This window comes from Phyllobates terribilis, unplaced genomic scaffold (genome assembly GCF_046119375.1).
Source record: "Phyllobates terribilis strain yellow unplaced genomic scaffold, ASM4611937v1 Scaffold_1__5_contigs__length_1240528914, whole genome shotgun sequence".
NCBI classification, from domain to species: Eukaryota; Metazoa; Chordata; class Amphibia; order Anura; family Dendrobatidae; genus Phyllobates; species Phyllobates terribilis.
This window is the reverse complement of record NW_027362761.1, coordinates 66,630,832-66,646,232: the sequence shown is the minus strand read 5'-3', so window position 1 is coordinate 66,646,232 and position 15,401 is coordinate 66,630,832. Positions and strand designations below refer to the sequence as shown.

General features: G+C 40.8%; 1 protein-coding gene across 3 annotated transcripts in view; it reads right to left on the bottom strand.

The window, feature by feature from the left end:
* Positions 1–12,718, bottom strand: part of PTBP3 (polypyrimidine tract binding protein 3) — a 163,396-nt gene extending 150,678 nt beyond the window's left edge. For 2 of the 3 annotated variants that reach the window (XM_073663715.1, XM_073663740.1), the window contains exon 1: positions 12,587–12,718. Coding sequence is in view for 1 of the 3 variants with exons in the window: in XM_073663731.1 (XP_073519832.1) it covers positions 12,587–12,590 (4 nt within the window). In the remaining 2 variants the exon portion in view is untranslated. The remainder of the gene's footprint in view (positions 1–12,586) is intronic. The other variant, XM_073663731.1, reaches the window with a different exon arrangement.
* Between the last annotated feature and the right edge of the window lie 2,683 nt (positions 12,719–15,401).

The following is a 15,401-nucleotide window of genomic DNA, read 5'->3' as shown; positions in this document are numbered from 1 at the left end:
TTAAATCAATATAAAAGGCCATGAAAAGTAAAAATGAAATGCCAACCCATGAGCAAGTGCCAGAGCACTTCATGTCCACTTTTTCACCTATCCATAGCAGACATAATGAAGATTGTTCAGGTTTCCCAGAAACACAGTGAACATGATAATTAACTATTTGCTAGTATTTCCCACCTAGAGCTTTACTGTTCTGGCATAGATAAACACCCAGAAAAAAAAGAAATTTTCTGCAAATAAAGTTTCAGGTTTGGTTCATATCCTAAGTAATGGTCCTTTAACCCCTTCACCCCGGGTCATTTTCCGTTTTTGCGCGTTTGTTTTTTGCTCGCCTTTTTCCCCAGAGCCATTACTTTTTTATTTTTCCGCCAATTTGGCCGTATGAGGGCTTGTTTTTTGCGGGATGAGTTGTACTTTTGAACGACACCATTGATTTTACCAAATAGTGTACTGGAAAACAGGAAAAGAATTCCAAGTGCTGTGAAATTGCAAAAAAAGTGCAATTCCACAATTGTTTTTTTGGGTTTTTTTTTTTACCTTGTTCACTAAATGGTAAAACTGACCTGCCATTATGATTCTTCAGGTCATTACAAGTTTACAGATACTAAACACGTATTAAATAAAAAAGAACCTAAGTGGTGAAAAAAAATCCAACGTTTGTATAAAAAAAAAAAAAAAAAAAAAAAAGGGCGCCATTTTCCGAGACCCATAGAGTTTACCATTTTGGGGTAATTACTATGTTTTGATCGCCCGTTATTGCATTTTACTGCCATGTTTCGGCCACCAAAAAAACGTAATTTTGGAGTTTTGATTTTTTTTCTCATTACGCCGTTTACTGATCGGATTAATTCTTTTTAGATTTTGATAGATCGGGAGATTCTGAACGCAGCGATACCAAATATGTGTATTTTTTTATTTTATTTTGAATGGGGCAAAAGGGGAGTGATTTGAACTTTTATATATTTTTTTAAAAATTTACTTTTCATATGCTTCAATAGTCTCCCTGGGAGACTAGAAGCTGGAATCTTCTGATCGCTTACGCTACACATAGCAGGGCTTTAGCCCTGCTATATATAGCAGAATTGATCATCTTCTAGGAGCGCCGGCCACGGGGCAGCGCTCATAGCAGATCGACATTGACAACCACAGGGGTCTCCTGCAACCCATCGGCGCCCCGCAATTATGTGACAGGGGCGCCGATGGGTGGAGCTAGTGACGCACATCTGGTTTGCGCAAGTTAAATGCCGCTGTCAGAGATTGACAGCGGTATTTAACTAGTTAACCGCAGCGGGTGGATTGCGATTTCACCCGCGACTGTCAAATCAGCTGTCATGTGCCTGAAACGATGCAGGCCCAGCACCGGAGTCCGCATCAAAGGGGGAGACACACAACATACAGTGGGTACGGAAAGTATTCAGACCCCTTTAAATTTTTAACTCTTTGTTCCATTGCAGCCATTTGGTAAAATCTAAAAAGTTCATTTCTTTTTCTCATTAAACTACACTCTGCACCCCATCTTGACTGAAAAAAAAACAGAAATGTAGAAATTTTTGCAAATTAAAAAAGAAAAACTGAACTATCACATGGTCATAAGTATTCAGACCCTTTGCTCAGTATTGAGTAGAATCACCCTTTTGAGCTAGTACAAGAAGGGGTGCAGAGTATACTTTAATGAGAAAAAAATGAACTTTTTAGAACTTACCAAATGGCTGCAATGAAACAAAGAGTGAAAAATTTAAAGGGGTCTGAATACTTTCCGTGCCCACTGTATGACGTACCTATATGTCATATGTCATGAAAGGGTTAAAGGACTGCTATTAATAATAGGTTGAACTAGAGTTCCTGTCCTCGTCTTCACTGAATTATTTGCATATTTCAATCCCAGAAAAAGTATTGCATGGCTTATAAATCTCCTTACGCTGACTTTGTGCTCTCCACAAGGAGAAACTCTGCCCCTTAGACACCCTACCTTGACCAAGCCAAATCAGACCAACTGCTTTGCACTGATGAGGGGCAAACACCTCAAAACAAGTTTTTGCAAATGGATTTTCTGGTTTGGTCTCTTATGTGACAATGCCCTTTAAAGGGTCAATATTGACTTTTAGAATTGTATGTGCAATACTCCCCTCCTCTGAAGAGGCCATTTGCAGGCATACGTAAAGACATAACCTCACGCTTTGACATGAATCAAGACTTATTTATTCAATATAAATTTCTAATAAATATTTTATAAATTTGAAATTGCCAACATTAATTATTTTACTGACCAAAATAGATATGACTACATCACTTTCAGTGAGATGAAGTACCATCCATCAGAGGGACATGACTTCTATTACTGATGGAGACCACCATAGCAATGATGTGTGGGCAGCAGAGATTGAGTGGTTCTTCTTTTTTAAAAAAAAAATAAAAAAAAAATAATAATATACATATATCTCGATCGCTGATTTTTATAAAAAATAAATAACAATGAGAAACTACAATCTATGTACCGCTATCTCTTTTGGATATGTCAGTGCTATATATATGAATTACAAATTTATGTTTTGTATTACTAACAGCTAATATTTATGGTATGTTAAAATAAATTAGACCATATTTGTTTAAAGAAAAATTAGGAAGTTGCAGAGTTTGTTGTACAAGGTTTCCCAAACAAGCAGAAGCAATGCATAGGTTTTTTGCAATTATCTCAAAATAAAATGCCACACTTTCGCAAAATTAGGATTTTTTTACAGCAGTTTTATGAAACTTTTTTACTGATTTTGCTGTAAAAATAAGCCACAATATAAGCACATGTGAACATACGTTTATAGAGAAGATGGGTTTCTACTCTACCATTGCCTTGAATAATTATCCACGTTTCCCATAGCATGTCTGCATATGTTTTTTTTAATCACATTTGTATGGTTGGGCCAAGATATTGCATTTTGCTGCATTAATCCCTCCACCCTTTCCTATGTTAAAACTAGGATTGCTTCGCTTCTGGCGACAGGCATTTCCACAAATCATAAATCAGCCATGATCCAATGAGGGGTGTAGGTTCAAGAATCGACAAGAAAAATATAAGCAAACTCAATGCCCTGAGTCAATAAGACATTTAAAGGGACATTTAAAGGGAACCTGTTGACTCCAAAAACGGAATTTATCTGCAGATATCGTGGTAATCTGCAGTTAAATTACTTTTAAATCATGTCTGACAGGCTTATTGGAAGCACGGCTAAAGGGAGAAAATGTAGTTATATTCTCCCTGCAGCCACTCACTTCCAGTTATTGGGGTGGTGCAGGGAGACACAGCACATAGAACGACAACCTGCTCTGCACACATAAGCTGTGAATAAGGCTGTCGGACAAGGTGCAGGGGCGTGATTACAGTGTGCTCACGGTGTAGTGACCAATGACCAATATCTCTCTGCACCAAACCAATAACTGGAACTGAGCAGATGCACGGAGAATATAATCTACATCTTTTCCCTGTAGCTGCTGCTCAAGTAAGCCTGCTGGCCATGATTTAAAGGGGTTTTCCACTTTCAGGAAAGTAGACCCCAAACGCTCTAAATAGCAAACTGGGTACTCACTGCAGCCAACATACTGAGACTTGAGCAGGGCTGGGGATACAGTGCTGGACCTGTAGAGGATGATTACCTGCACTGTGGCACTTTTTTTTGTTTTGTCTTTTAGGGAAGGGGGTGGGAGTATTTTAGAAACCCCTGTCATGAAAGCCTTGAAAATTCTCAAAGTTTTCGCGCAAACAAAAAAACAACTTTTGGGGATTAGACGCCAGTTTCAATCAGCTTCAACAAAATGGGCAGAGCTGGGGAAGAGCTGGAGCGTTGCCATGCCCAACTGTCAAATTTAGCAAATGTGCTGGTGTTTTCTATGCCAGGCACCGGAGTAGCATTTCTGGCATGGCACACGCCACTCAGAAGAGAAGCCGAATTCATTAAGTAGTGTCTGGCTGACCATCCAATGTGTAGGGTCCCTCCTAACTCTAGAGAAAAAAAATTGAAGATGGTATTCAAGCTCCTGGCAAAACATCACTTTTATTACATATTAAATAGTAAAATTCCATCCAAAATGGTAAGACAAAAAGCTTCGAACGTAGTTCAACCTTCTTTGTCAAAGGTTTGCCATAAAGCAATGACATTATCCCAACACCCATATTAACAATATTTCCTTTGTATTGCACTTATCTTCTGCTCTCCCATCTGCCACTATCTTTAAAAACAGTTCCCGGGCTGCTAAGACAATCATGCTCAGCTCTATACGAACAGTGTCTTATATTGCTATAGCTTTCACATGGTGCATATTTATATTGAATTCCTAAGATTCCTTTCCCTGCGCCCCCTATCCCAAATTATTACCTTTGACCTCTAACATTTGCCATGATTGATTTTTGTACAGATTGCTATAAAAAGACCAACACTGCTTACAATTAATGTCAATGCTACAGTAGCAAGTCTTTATTCTTAATTTCACTCACATTTCATCTCAGGATCAGCTACAGAATGCAATTTTGGTAGGTGCTTTCTTATCTGTGCTCATTGTCAATGGAGAGAAGGCAAAAGGAATTGTCAATTATTCTAGGCATAATTATGGCTCTGAGAAATGGTTTCAAGTTTTCAACGCACTCAAAGTAAACTAAAATAAGAACGAAAAAATAAAAATTAAATTTGCAAAGAAGGAAGGACCTGCTCAACCAATCAGTGGCCCCAGGGGCACATTGCTCCAGCTACTGATTGGCTAAGTGGAATTTCCTTATGGGCGTTATAAGTCACTGATGGTCACCTCTAGGTATTGTCATAGTAGGCTAAGTATTTTAAGCCATATGAGGTGTATTATTGGTTTAAGAGAGTTTTCTCAATAAAACACCCTTTTCAGATTGAAGAGAATCTGTCAGTAGGATCATCCCACCTAAGCTGCCTATTGGGGCATGTAGGACATAATAAGTTTAATAAAATGATACATTGATATATGCGATCCGATGTCTTATTCCAAAGATATCCACATTCTCCTTATATGTAAATGAGCTGTTCAGGACTATGGGCGGGACACTGATCTCCATAAGAATCTGTCTCCAGAGATTATGTTTAATAAAATGGGAGTTACCCAGTGTGTTGTGTGATGGCCGCTCTCTGCTCTCCTGATCTCACTGCAGAGCTGGGTGTGATTATACCTGACACATCTGCAGGTTCCTCTTAGCTTCAGCTTCCATCTCACTGGCAGACAGTGTTGCAATACAGCAGAGCTGTGAGAGCTGCAGCAAATGTGTTTAGAAGGAAACAAAGTTCAGTTCTACTGTTCTGTGTTAGTTACATGTCACACACTGGTAATGCCCCCTTTTATTAAAAATAATCTCTGGAGGCAGATTCTTATGCATATCAGTGACCACCCCTTAAATCTTAACAGCTAATTTACATATAAAAAAAACATGGATATTTCTGGAATAAAACATCAGATCGCACATATCAAGGTATCATATTATTCAGCTGCCTATGATCTTAAAGACGCCACTGCTTCACACATCCTGTCACACCGCAAATTTTCTAAGCAGAGTTGCTATATACTATACAGATATTACATTTATGTTTTGAGCCCACCAGAGTGAGCTCAGCTTTATCACGTACTGACCAGGTGATTGACAGGTCTCTTTTAATGTATACCAATGGAAGAGACCGGTCTATCAACTGAAGCAGTGACAGGCACCATTTAAAGGGAATCTGTCATCAGGTTTATGTTTCTAAATCCGAGGAAATCATAATATAGGACAGAAACCCTGATCCCAGGAGGTGTCACTTACTGAAATTCTTAATGTACAGTAGGTTTGATATAATATTAGGACATGAACGCTTATGATCATTATTACTCCATTTTGTACATGTATTTTTCCTTTTTCTTGATTCCCCAGTAATCTGTGAGAATAAGTGTTTTTATTTTAATGAGGTCAAAACACTCAGACCGGAGCTGCTGTAGTAACCCATCAGCTCCCAGTGATCGCAGCAGCATCATTATGCCACAGTCAGTGATTGAGTGGTATTTACATGGTTAAACTGCAGTGATCTGAGCTGCCTCCAGTCACCAGAGTTTCTGCCTGGTATGAAGCACATTCATACAGCCTTTATCGACTTATGATAATGCACCTCATCGGTCGTTAAGGGGTTTAGTAGTTGTCAGCCAAACGACACAACTGGCAGCCATCTTTCCCTGACTCCCCCATACAAAGATACGCTAGATTCACCATTCCTGTGTTTTCTATGAGTGAGCCGCTGCCAAAATCATGTGGCAGCAGCTCATTAGCACATGGAACAAAAGAATTAAGGAATGGGTGGTCATAATTCTGTCGTCGCTTATGCGTTCCAAGACAACCTGTCGTAGGACAGTAAGGGTATGTGCCCACGATCAGGAGCCGCTGCCGGTTTGACGCTGCATGTTCATGAAGCGTCAAACCCGCAGCATCCAGATGTTACAGCATAGTGAATGGGATTTCTAAAAACCCCATGTCCACTGTGCGTCTATGTGCACCCGCAGCATCTCAATTTCTTTTGCGGGTCCGCATGTGGACTTTCCCCATAGACTAACATCAATGAGGAAAGTCTGCATATGGAAGAAAAAAGCAAAAAAAAAAAAACGCGGCCACTCATTTGCATAATGAGGGCGAAAGCCGCACGGCTATTCCGCAGTATCGGGGGCCGCAGCGGCACATACCCTCAGGATGCCCCCGCCCTTACACATTAGGTGGTTGGCCGATCAACGAATTTCAGCCAACTTTTATCTATTGCGCACGGAGGCCCTAATTTCACCACCCTATCAAGTGCCTCTGAGCCCAGTTTGTCATTGACCTCAAAGCATCGAAAATGGAGGCATGTATTTGATCATCAACTACCAGAATTAAATAAGCAAAGTATATCTATTGCAATATTATATTCTCATCAGCTTCCATACTTGTAGACAACAGGAATCTATTTTATTTTTTATATATTCAAAGAATTCAGAGATGAGAACCCTAAAATTTCTGTGTAATAACTACCTAATTCCTGGGATAAGTCCAGCCCTGACTCCAGACAGACAACTAGCAAGTGAATTCGTCGGCTGGTAAGGTTGCCGGTGGCACTATGCCAAAACATGCCCTAGTAAACAGATATCTAATCATTTATTGATGGTATATACTGGATCTAGCAAAAACCAGGAGCAAATCCCAATTATTGTAGGTTACAGAAGGAGAAAGCAGAGATCTCTTGTGGATTACTGGTCTATTTGTTCTATACGATTTTATATTGCTAGTAAAGTATTTCTTGGACCTGGATTCTCAAAAGGTCATTGACTCTGGATTTATATTTTCTATTGCTGTTTGCACTGTGAAGCCGGCTTTTGCTTAGCTCTGGGCTCCACAACAAGTATATGGATATACGAACACCTTACGCATGTGTGCGAGCTCCATGATGGAAGCAGAAAAAGTGGAAAAGTACGGCAATATTTCATATGTATCTTTTTTTTAAAAAAATCAAAAAGCGCATAGATCAAAGAATATTAATAATTCAATATAAGGGGTGGAAAAACAACTACAGACTTTAGTAGCCTGATCTGCTGATCCAAAATCTAGGTATTCTTTAAGGAATTCAAAAATGAAGAGTTTCACAAAAAATAAAAAAGTGCCTAATCTTGTGTTGCTACAAAAGAAACTAGGCAACCTCAAGCAATATGGTAAATTATATTTTCCCCAGACTTTGGGTGTCAGATGTCAAAAAAAGGAAGCAATTTCTGTATGCCTACAAATTTCTGTAATTTCCTACAGGCTTCTATTGCTGCTTGAAACGAGTGAGGCTTAGGCCTCATTCAGACGTCCGTATTGCACTTAAGTGTTATACTGTAGCTGTGTTTTTTCATGGATAGAACACGTACCCATTATAACCTATGATGCCATTCACGAGTCCCGTGTTTTTTTACGGAAAGTGTAAACATGCAAAACTCATGGAGACATGTCCATTTTCCTCTGGTATCACAGATAAAAAGTGCAATTACACTGCTCAAAAAAATAAAGCGAACACTCAAATAACACATCCTAGATCTGAATGAATGAAATATTCTCATTGAATACTTTGTTCTGTACAAAGTTGAATGTGCTGACAACAAAATCACACAAAAATCATCAATGGAAATCAAATGTATTAACCAATGGAGGCCTGGATTTGGAGTCACCCCAAAAATTAAAGTGGAAAAACACATACTGGCTGATCCAACTTTAATGTAATGTCCTTAAAACAAGTCAAAATGAGGCTCAGCATTGTGTGTGGCCTCCACGTGCCTGTATGACCTCCCTACAACGCCTGGGCATGCTCCTGATGAGGTTGCGGATGGTCTCCTGTGGGATCTCCTCCCAGACCTGGACTAAAGCATCCGACAACTCCTGGACAGTCTGTGGTGCAATGTGACGTTGGTGGATGGAGCGAGACATGATGTCCCAGATGTGCTCAATCGGATTCAGGTCTGGGGAACGGGGGGGGGGGGCAGTCCATAGCTTCAATGCCTTCATCTTGCAGGAACTGCTGACATACTCCAGCCACATGAGGTCTGGCATTGTCCTGCATTAGGAGGAACCCAGGGCCAACCGCACCAGCATATGGTCTCACAAGGGGTCTGAGGATCTCATCTCGGTACCTAATTGCAGTCAGGCTACCTCTGGCGAGCACATGGAGGGCAGTGCGGCCCTCCAAAGAAATGCCACCCCACACCATTACTGACCCACTGCCAAACTCGTCATGCTGAAGGATGTTGCAGGCAGCAGATCGCTCTCCACGGCATCTCCAGACTCTGTTACGTCTGTCACATGTGCTCAGTGTGAACCTGCTTTCACCTGTGGCGACTTTGTCAATCCTGGTGTTCTGTGGCAAATGCCAAGCGTCCTGCACGGTGTTGGGCTGTGAGCACAACCCCCATCTGTGGATGTCGGGCCCTCATACCATCCTCATGGAGTCGGTTTCTAACCGTTTGTGCAGACACATGCACATTTGTGGCCTGCTGGAGGTCATTTTGCAGGGCTCTGGCAGTGCTCCTCCTGTTCCTCCTTGCACAAAGGAGGAGGTAACGGTCCTGGTGCTGGGTTGTTGCCCTTTTATGGCTCCCTCCACATCTCCTTGTATCTGCTCCATGCTCTGGACACTGTGCTGACAGACACAGCTACCCTTCTTGCCACAGCTTGTAATGATGTGCCATCCTGGATGAACTGCACTACCTGAGCAACTTCTGTGGGTTGTACTGTAGACACCGCCTCATGATACTATACCTCTAGGGGTGAGAGCAATGGCAAAATGAAAAAGTGACCAAAACAACAGCCAAAAAGGATGAGAACAGAGAAATGGTGTGTGGTCACCACCTGCAGAACCACTCCTTTATAGGGAGTATCTTGCTAATTGCCTATCATTTCTACCAGTTGTCTGTTCCATTTGCATAACAGCAGGAGCAATTGATTCACAATCAGTGTTGCTTCATAACTGGACAGGTAGATTTCACAGAAGTGTTATTGACTTGGAGTTACATTGTGTTGTTTAAGTGTTCCCTTTATTTTTTTGAGCAGTGTACAAGTCTATGGGTCTGTGAAAAACACAAAGCACACAAATGGTATCAGTGTATAGTTTGTGTGCTGTCCGTACTCAACATTGCAAAATTTAGGAGAAGCCTTGTCATTTATCCATCCGTGGAAAACACTGATGGTAAAAACCGACACACGGATGACACACGGATGGTAGACGGACACACGGACTGTACACTGATGCAAAACACTGATAACGATACCTTTTTTTTACATGAATGTTTAAACACAGACGTGTGAATGAGGCCTTATGAAGAGTCCCGCGCCTCCATACGGTGCTGCAATTAAATGTTTCTAGTCACTTCCGGTCCACAAGGCTCTGGCTAATAAACCTACTCTATATATGTACCGGCACCAAAATATAACATACCATTGCTACTTTATGGGAGGATCAGGGAGTGGGGAACCTATAGGCATCGCTAGGTTATAGATTGCTAGTGTTACCCACCAACAGATTTTATATTTATATATATACACACATACATGCTGTCCTGCTCATCGTTATTGGCACCCATGAAGTTTAACTATATAATGTGGAATATCTCCTGAAAAAAATGAATCAAGTGAAAGTTTTTTTGTATAGAGCACTTGTGTTAAATACAAAAGAGCAAATGATAAACTAATTTAAAACCAAAAACAATGGGAGGGAAAAGTAGAAAAACTTAAAGCTTTCTGCGTCACTGGTATTGGCATCCTTTACATTAATTTAGTATGGAAACACATTTTGACTCGCCTGTGGTAAATCAAAAAAAAGATTCACCTGTGATTAATTGTTGGTGCCCATGTGACATGAATTAGCCAATGAATGATGACTTCAGTGTTTTAAAAAGCCACATGGTAAGCCCTGTTCATTTATCACAATGTTGAAGACAAAGGAGCTGTCTGAGGACATCAGAACTGCTATTATTAGCAAACACAAGACTTTCAAAAGGTATAAGGCCATCTTCAAAGACCTTGGTATCCCAGTTTCAACAGTGCGCAATGTTATTAAGAAGTTTGCCAATCATGGAACCGTCAAGAACCTCCTTGGACGTGGGGGAAAGAGGAAAATTGACAAGAGATGTCTTTGAAGATTGGTGCGAATGGTGGAAAAAAACACCACGTCAAACATTGAAAGATCTGAAGGCCAACCTGGAACAGTCTGTGGTCATGGTTTCAACAAGTACCATATGCAGCACACTAAACCAAGCAGAGCTTTATGGGCGAAGGCCAAGGAAGAAACTATTGCTGAAGAAAGGACATAAAAAGGAACGACTGGTCTTTGCCAAAGAGTACCTTGACAAACCACAATCCTTCTGGGAAAATGTTCTGTGGACAGATGAAACAAAAATACAACTTTTTGGCAATGCAAAGCAACAGTTTGTTTGCAGACGGCGCAATGAAACTTATAAGGAAAAGAACACCTTAGCAAAAGTTAAGCATGGTGGAGGATCCATAATGCTGTTGCTTTGCTGCGTCTGGAACTGGAGGCCTGGATCGTATCACAGGAATCATGAAATCAGAGAATTATCATCAAGAGATTTTAGAGCGAAATGTCCTACCCAGTGCAAGAAAACTTGGTTTGAGACAAAGATCATGGGTCCTCCAGCAAGCAGCAATGACCCAAAGAACACATCCAAAAGTACACAGGAATGGTTGAAAAAGAAAAAATAGACTGTTTTAAAATGGCCAGCAATGAGTCCTGACCTCAATCACATTGAAAATCTTTAGGATGAGCTGAAATCTGCCATTCAGAAAAAGAACCCAGCAAACATTCAAGAGCTAGAACAAACTGCAAAGGAAGAGTGGGAGAAAATTCCAGCTGAGAAGTGCAAGAAGCTTATAGATGGCTACAAGAAACGTTTGGAGGCTGTCAGCAATGCCAAAGGGTGTGCAACCAAGTATTAATTAGGGATGTCTTTATAGCTGCACATGCTGATTATTCTGTTTCTTCTTTGAAATTGCAACATAGAAGTTGAATAACAATGTTTTATTGTATTACTTTGGTCCACTAAATAAAAAATCCTGAGGATATAACTTTGGTACATTTCCATTTATTTCTGAAGATATTGTACAGTCTCTGAAAAAAATGAAGGGGTACCAATAATGGTGAGCAGCACTGCACATACACACACATACACACAAATTCGGTCCAATTATTAGTAATGAAATTCTGGACGATGCCCCCTTCCCCATTATCATTTAAGACACAGTAAATGGATGTTCTCGCCTCTGTAAAATACAAAAATATTACATTAGTATCTCCACATTATTTTTATGCCTTCTATGTGCAACCACATTTTTAGAAATGACACCTTAATATTTCTTCCCTATGAAATGGGTGTCAGACGCTTGCTAAAAAACATTGACTTATCTACATTAAAGTCCCGTCAGCTATAGAAAGAGTCCTGCTGGCTTCCAACTACACAGGTGTGACTGCACATACACAGGGAGGGGCCGCTTGCATACTTCACACACCTCTGCTTCACACGAAATAACCAAGTACACAGCATAATGGCAGGCCAGGCAAGTCTGACCACAGAAATACTAATAATGCACATATTAAATGGTACTGTATCTACGTATATGCACCCGGAGGGACACAACCGACTTACACCCTTTGGAAAAGAATACGTAAAAAAATATGACGACACCAAGTATGGAGGGCGCCTTTAAGACAGACTCAGTTATTAAGTTTCTCCGCTAATATGTTACAATGTATAGTCAGCTTTGATAAATGTTTATGGAAACAATCTGATACAATTAAGTAACTAGTTGAATATAATAAATAGCAAAAAGGAAAGTCATTTATCCAGGGTAGGAATCCACCGCCCCTCTGAACTGAGGTTTACAAACACATACACACCCACCATCCCCTAGAGGGATGTTCAAAGGAGATCAGAATTTCAGGGAAAAGCACAAGATATTATCAAGTCCTGTTCTCCTGCTGTGCTACAGTCACTGGTGACCAAAACACTATCTGCACCTTCACAGAGGAGACATAAAGGCAATCTAGTTACTTACCCATCCATGGCCCGGAGGACAAGGAAAAGAAGGGAGAAGGGAGACAGACAGAGAGCAGAAGAGACCAGTGCAGAGAAGAGGGAAGAGGAGGAGGGAAGAAGGAAGGGAGATGATTGAAGAGGAGGAGGGAAGGAGGAGGGCAGGAAGAGAGGTGCCACTGGAGAAGAGGAGGTGGGGAGTTACCACTTTAACAGCTTCAGTGCCAGAAAAACTAAAACACTCACTGATCGCATGTCTTGCGATTGAGAACTGCTCTACAAAATATTATTAGGGAAATAATGAAAAATACAAGACAGTACAACCTAAGAAAACATAGTTTGTAGGTGGCAGGAAGTCAAAACAGGCAAATAACACAATAATTGTAGGAAAAAAGCCATTTTTATAAAAACACGCTCCTAATAGAAAAGACAATTTTATATGAATCTGATGAGGGTAAAGACTGAATATTGGAGAACTCTCATTGCCTCTGTGAGAATAGCTCCATAATATGACAGGAGATGGAGCATAATCCTAGGCGCTTGTCCCATAGCATGTCACCGTCACCCTATTACAGATTCTTCATAAGGTCATGTGCATGAGACTATAAGCCATCACGATCCCTGCAGGCTATTATTAGAACATTTTCACTTGAAACAATAGGAATTACAATATCATTGTTTTAGGGGATTACTGGTTATGCCGATTCCCACTATTGCCACAAAAACCCTCAATTTCTTCAGAATTCTTAGATTTGCAGTCATTTTTCAGTGTCTCTTCTTAAAGTGGTTTCTGACAGTAAAATATTATTGTTCTTTGGATTGTTGGTAAATAACAGAGGCATACCCCGCTTCCAAGGCCACCGCGGATCCAGCACAGGCAGCTCTAGAGCGCAGTCTGCACCGTGTGACGTCAGAGCACCGCTGCAACCTGTGTTTGGCTGCAGCGGTAAAGTGACTAGAAGAGTTTGTCACCTGACTGCTACAGTACGTCACAGGGTGTAGTGGTGATGAGAGTCGCATGTGGTGCAGACACGGTCTCCAGTACAGCAAAGGCTTCCAGAGAGGACTGCGCTGGATACACGGTGGCCCTGGAAGGCGAGTATACCTCCATTTGTGATTTTAAAACCATCCATGCTTTAAAAAAAAAAAAAAACAACTCATACTTCCTCTGCCTCCCCAGCTAAAGTCCTCACCTTGCGTCGTCGCTGCTTTACAGATAGATTTTTTTTAACTAGCTCTTGACATTACACAGTCAGTGCACTGGCAGTCAAGCAGCAATGGGAGGGGCACGGCGGGAATTTGATTTGGGTAGGTAAAGGCTCGGCCAGTGGTCTGTTACGCCCAGAGCACTTACGACCTCATTTGCATATTGAAGTGGTCCCTGTATTTAGGGACAACTATACAAAAGTCTTCTACGGTGTCTTTGAATATATTATATCGATATTGTACACATTAAAAGAAAAAAAAAAGAATGCAGTACACCAGGCGCTTTTTTCTTTGTTACTAGCTTGCAAGTTCGAATTTCAGCCATAGCATGCAATACAGAATTTAGAGATTTTTATACAGTATGTCTTATTCAGTGTGTCTTTTCTCTTACCACTAGGGGGACATAAATAGAAAAATTACAGTGATGTCAGAAACTGGATGACAGGATCTCTTAAAAATAATTCTGGCATGTTACATACACCACAAGAAAAGGGGAATGGATTAAATACATATGTAAAAAAATGAATAAGTAGATACTGATCCCTGCAGGAATTAAAAAAGGTGAGTACAATCATTATTATTTAACCCACTAACTCTTCTTTGCAAAATTTTTTAAATAGATATCAGAAAACACTTAAAAAGGGAATCTGTCAGCAGGATCAACCTGGGTAAGCAGTCTATATGGGCATGTAGGTCATAGGAAGCGGATTAAAATGATACCTTGATATTTGTGATATGTGTTTTATTCCAGAGAAATCCACATTTTCTTGTATGTAAATGAGCTGTTCAGGGCTAAAGGCCAGACACGGATCTGCATGAGAATCTGTCTCCAGAGACTAGTTTAAATGGCAGGGAGAGTTACCAGTGTGATTCATGTAACTAACACAGAACAGGACAACTGAACTTTGTCTCAAAACAAACACGTTAGCAACTGTAGCGCTCATAGCTCTGCTGTATTGCAACAATATTCCAATCCTGTCTGCCTGTGAGCTGGAAGCTGAGAAGAACCTTTAGATGTGTCAGTTATAATTACACACAGCTCTGCAGTGAGATTAGAAGAGTCGAGAGTGGCCATTACACATAACTCTGGTAACGTCCCCTTTCCTTTATAATAAGCTCTGGAGGCAGATTCTCATGCAGACCAGTGTCTGGCTCATAGTCCTGAGCAGCTCATCTACATAGAAGAAAAATGTGGATTTCTCTGGAATAAGACATCGGATTGCAGATAGTAAGATATAATTTTTTTCAGCTTCCTATATCCTGTATGGCCATATAGGCGGCTTAGTAGGGTTGATCCTACTGACAGATTCAGTAGCTCTAGATTTAAACCCTGAGCTATAACTATGTAATTAGTGACATCATTTTGCAAGAGTGATGTTATCGCCGGCTCTTTGCAAATCTCATGGCTGGGTCCTGAGTGACAGCTGCCTCCCTGGGCATGCGCAGTGCGCTGATGAAGCTGGGGACGGAACTGCGCATTCCCAGGTAGGCAGACATTAAGCGCATGCATGAGGTTTGGAAGGAGCCTGGAAGGAGCCGGTGAGGACTCTGAGCTCTTGCAGATCGTGTAACTCACGCCTACAGAGGTGTGTTTACGCAATTTAGAGGGCGGATTAATCCAAGGAATTCAA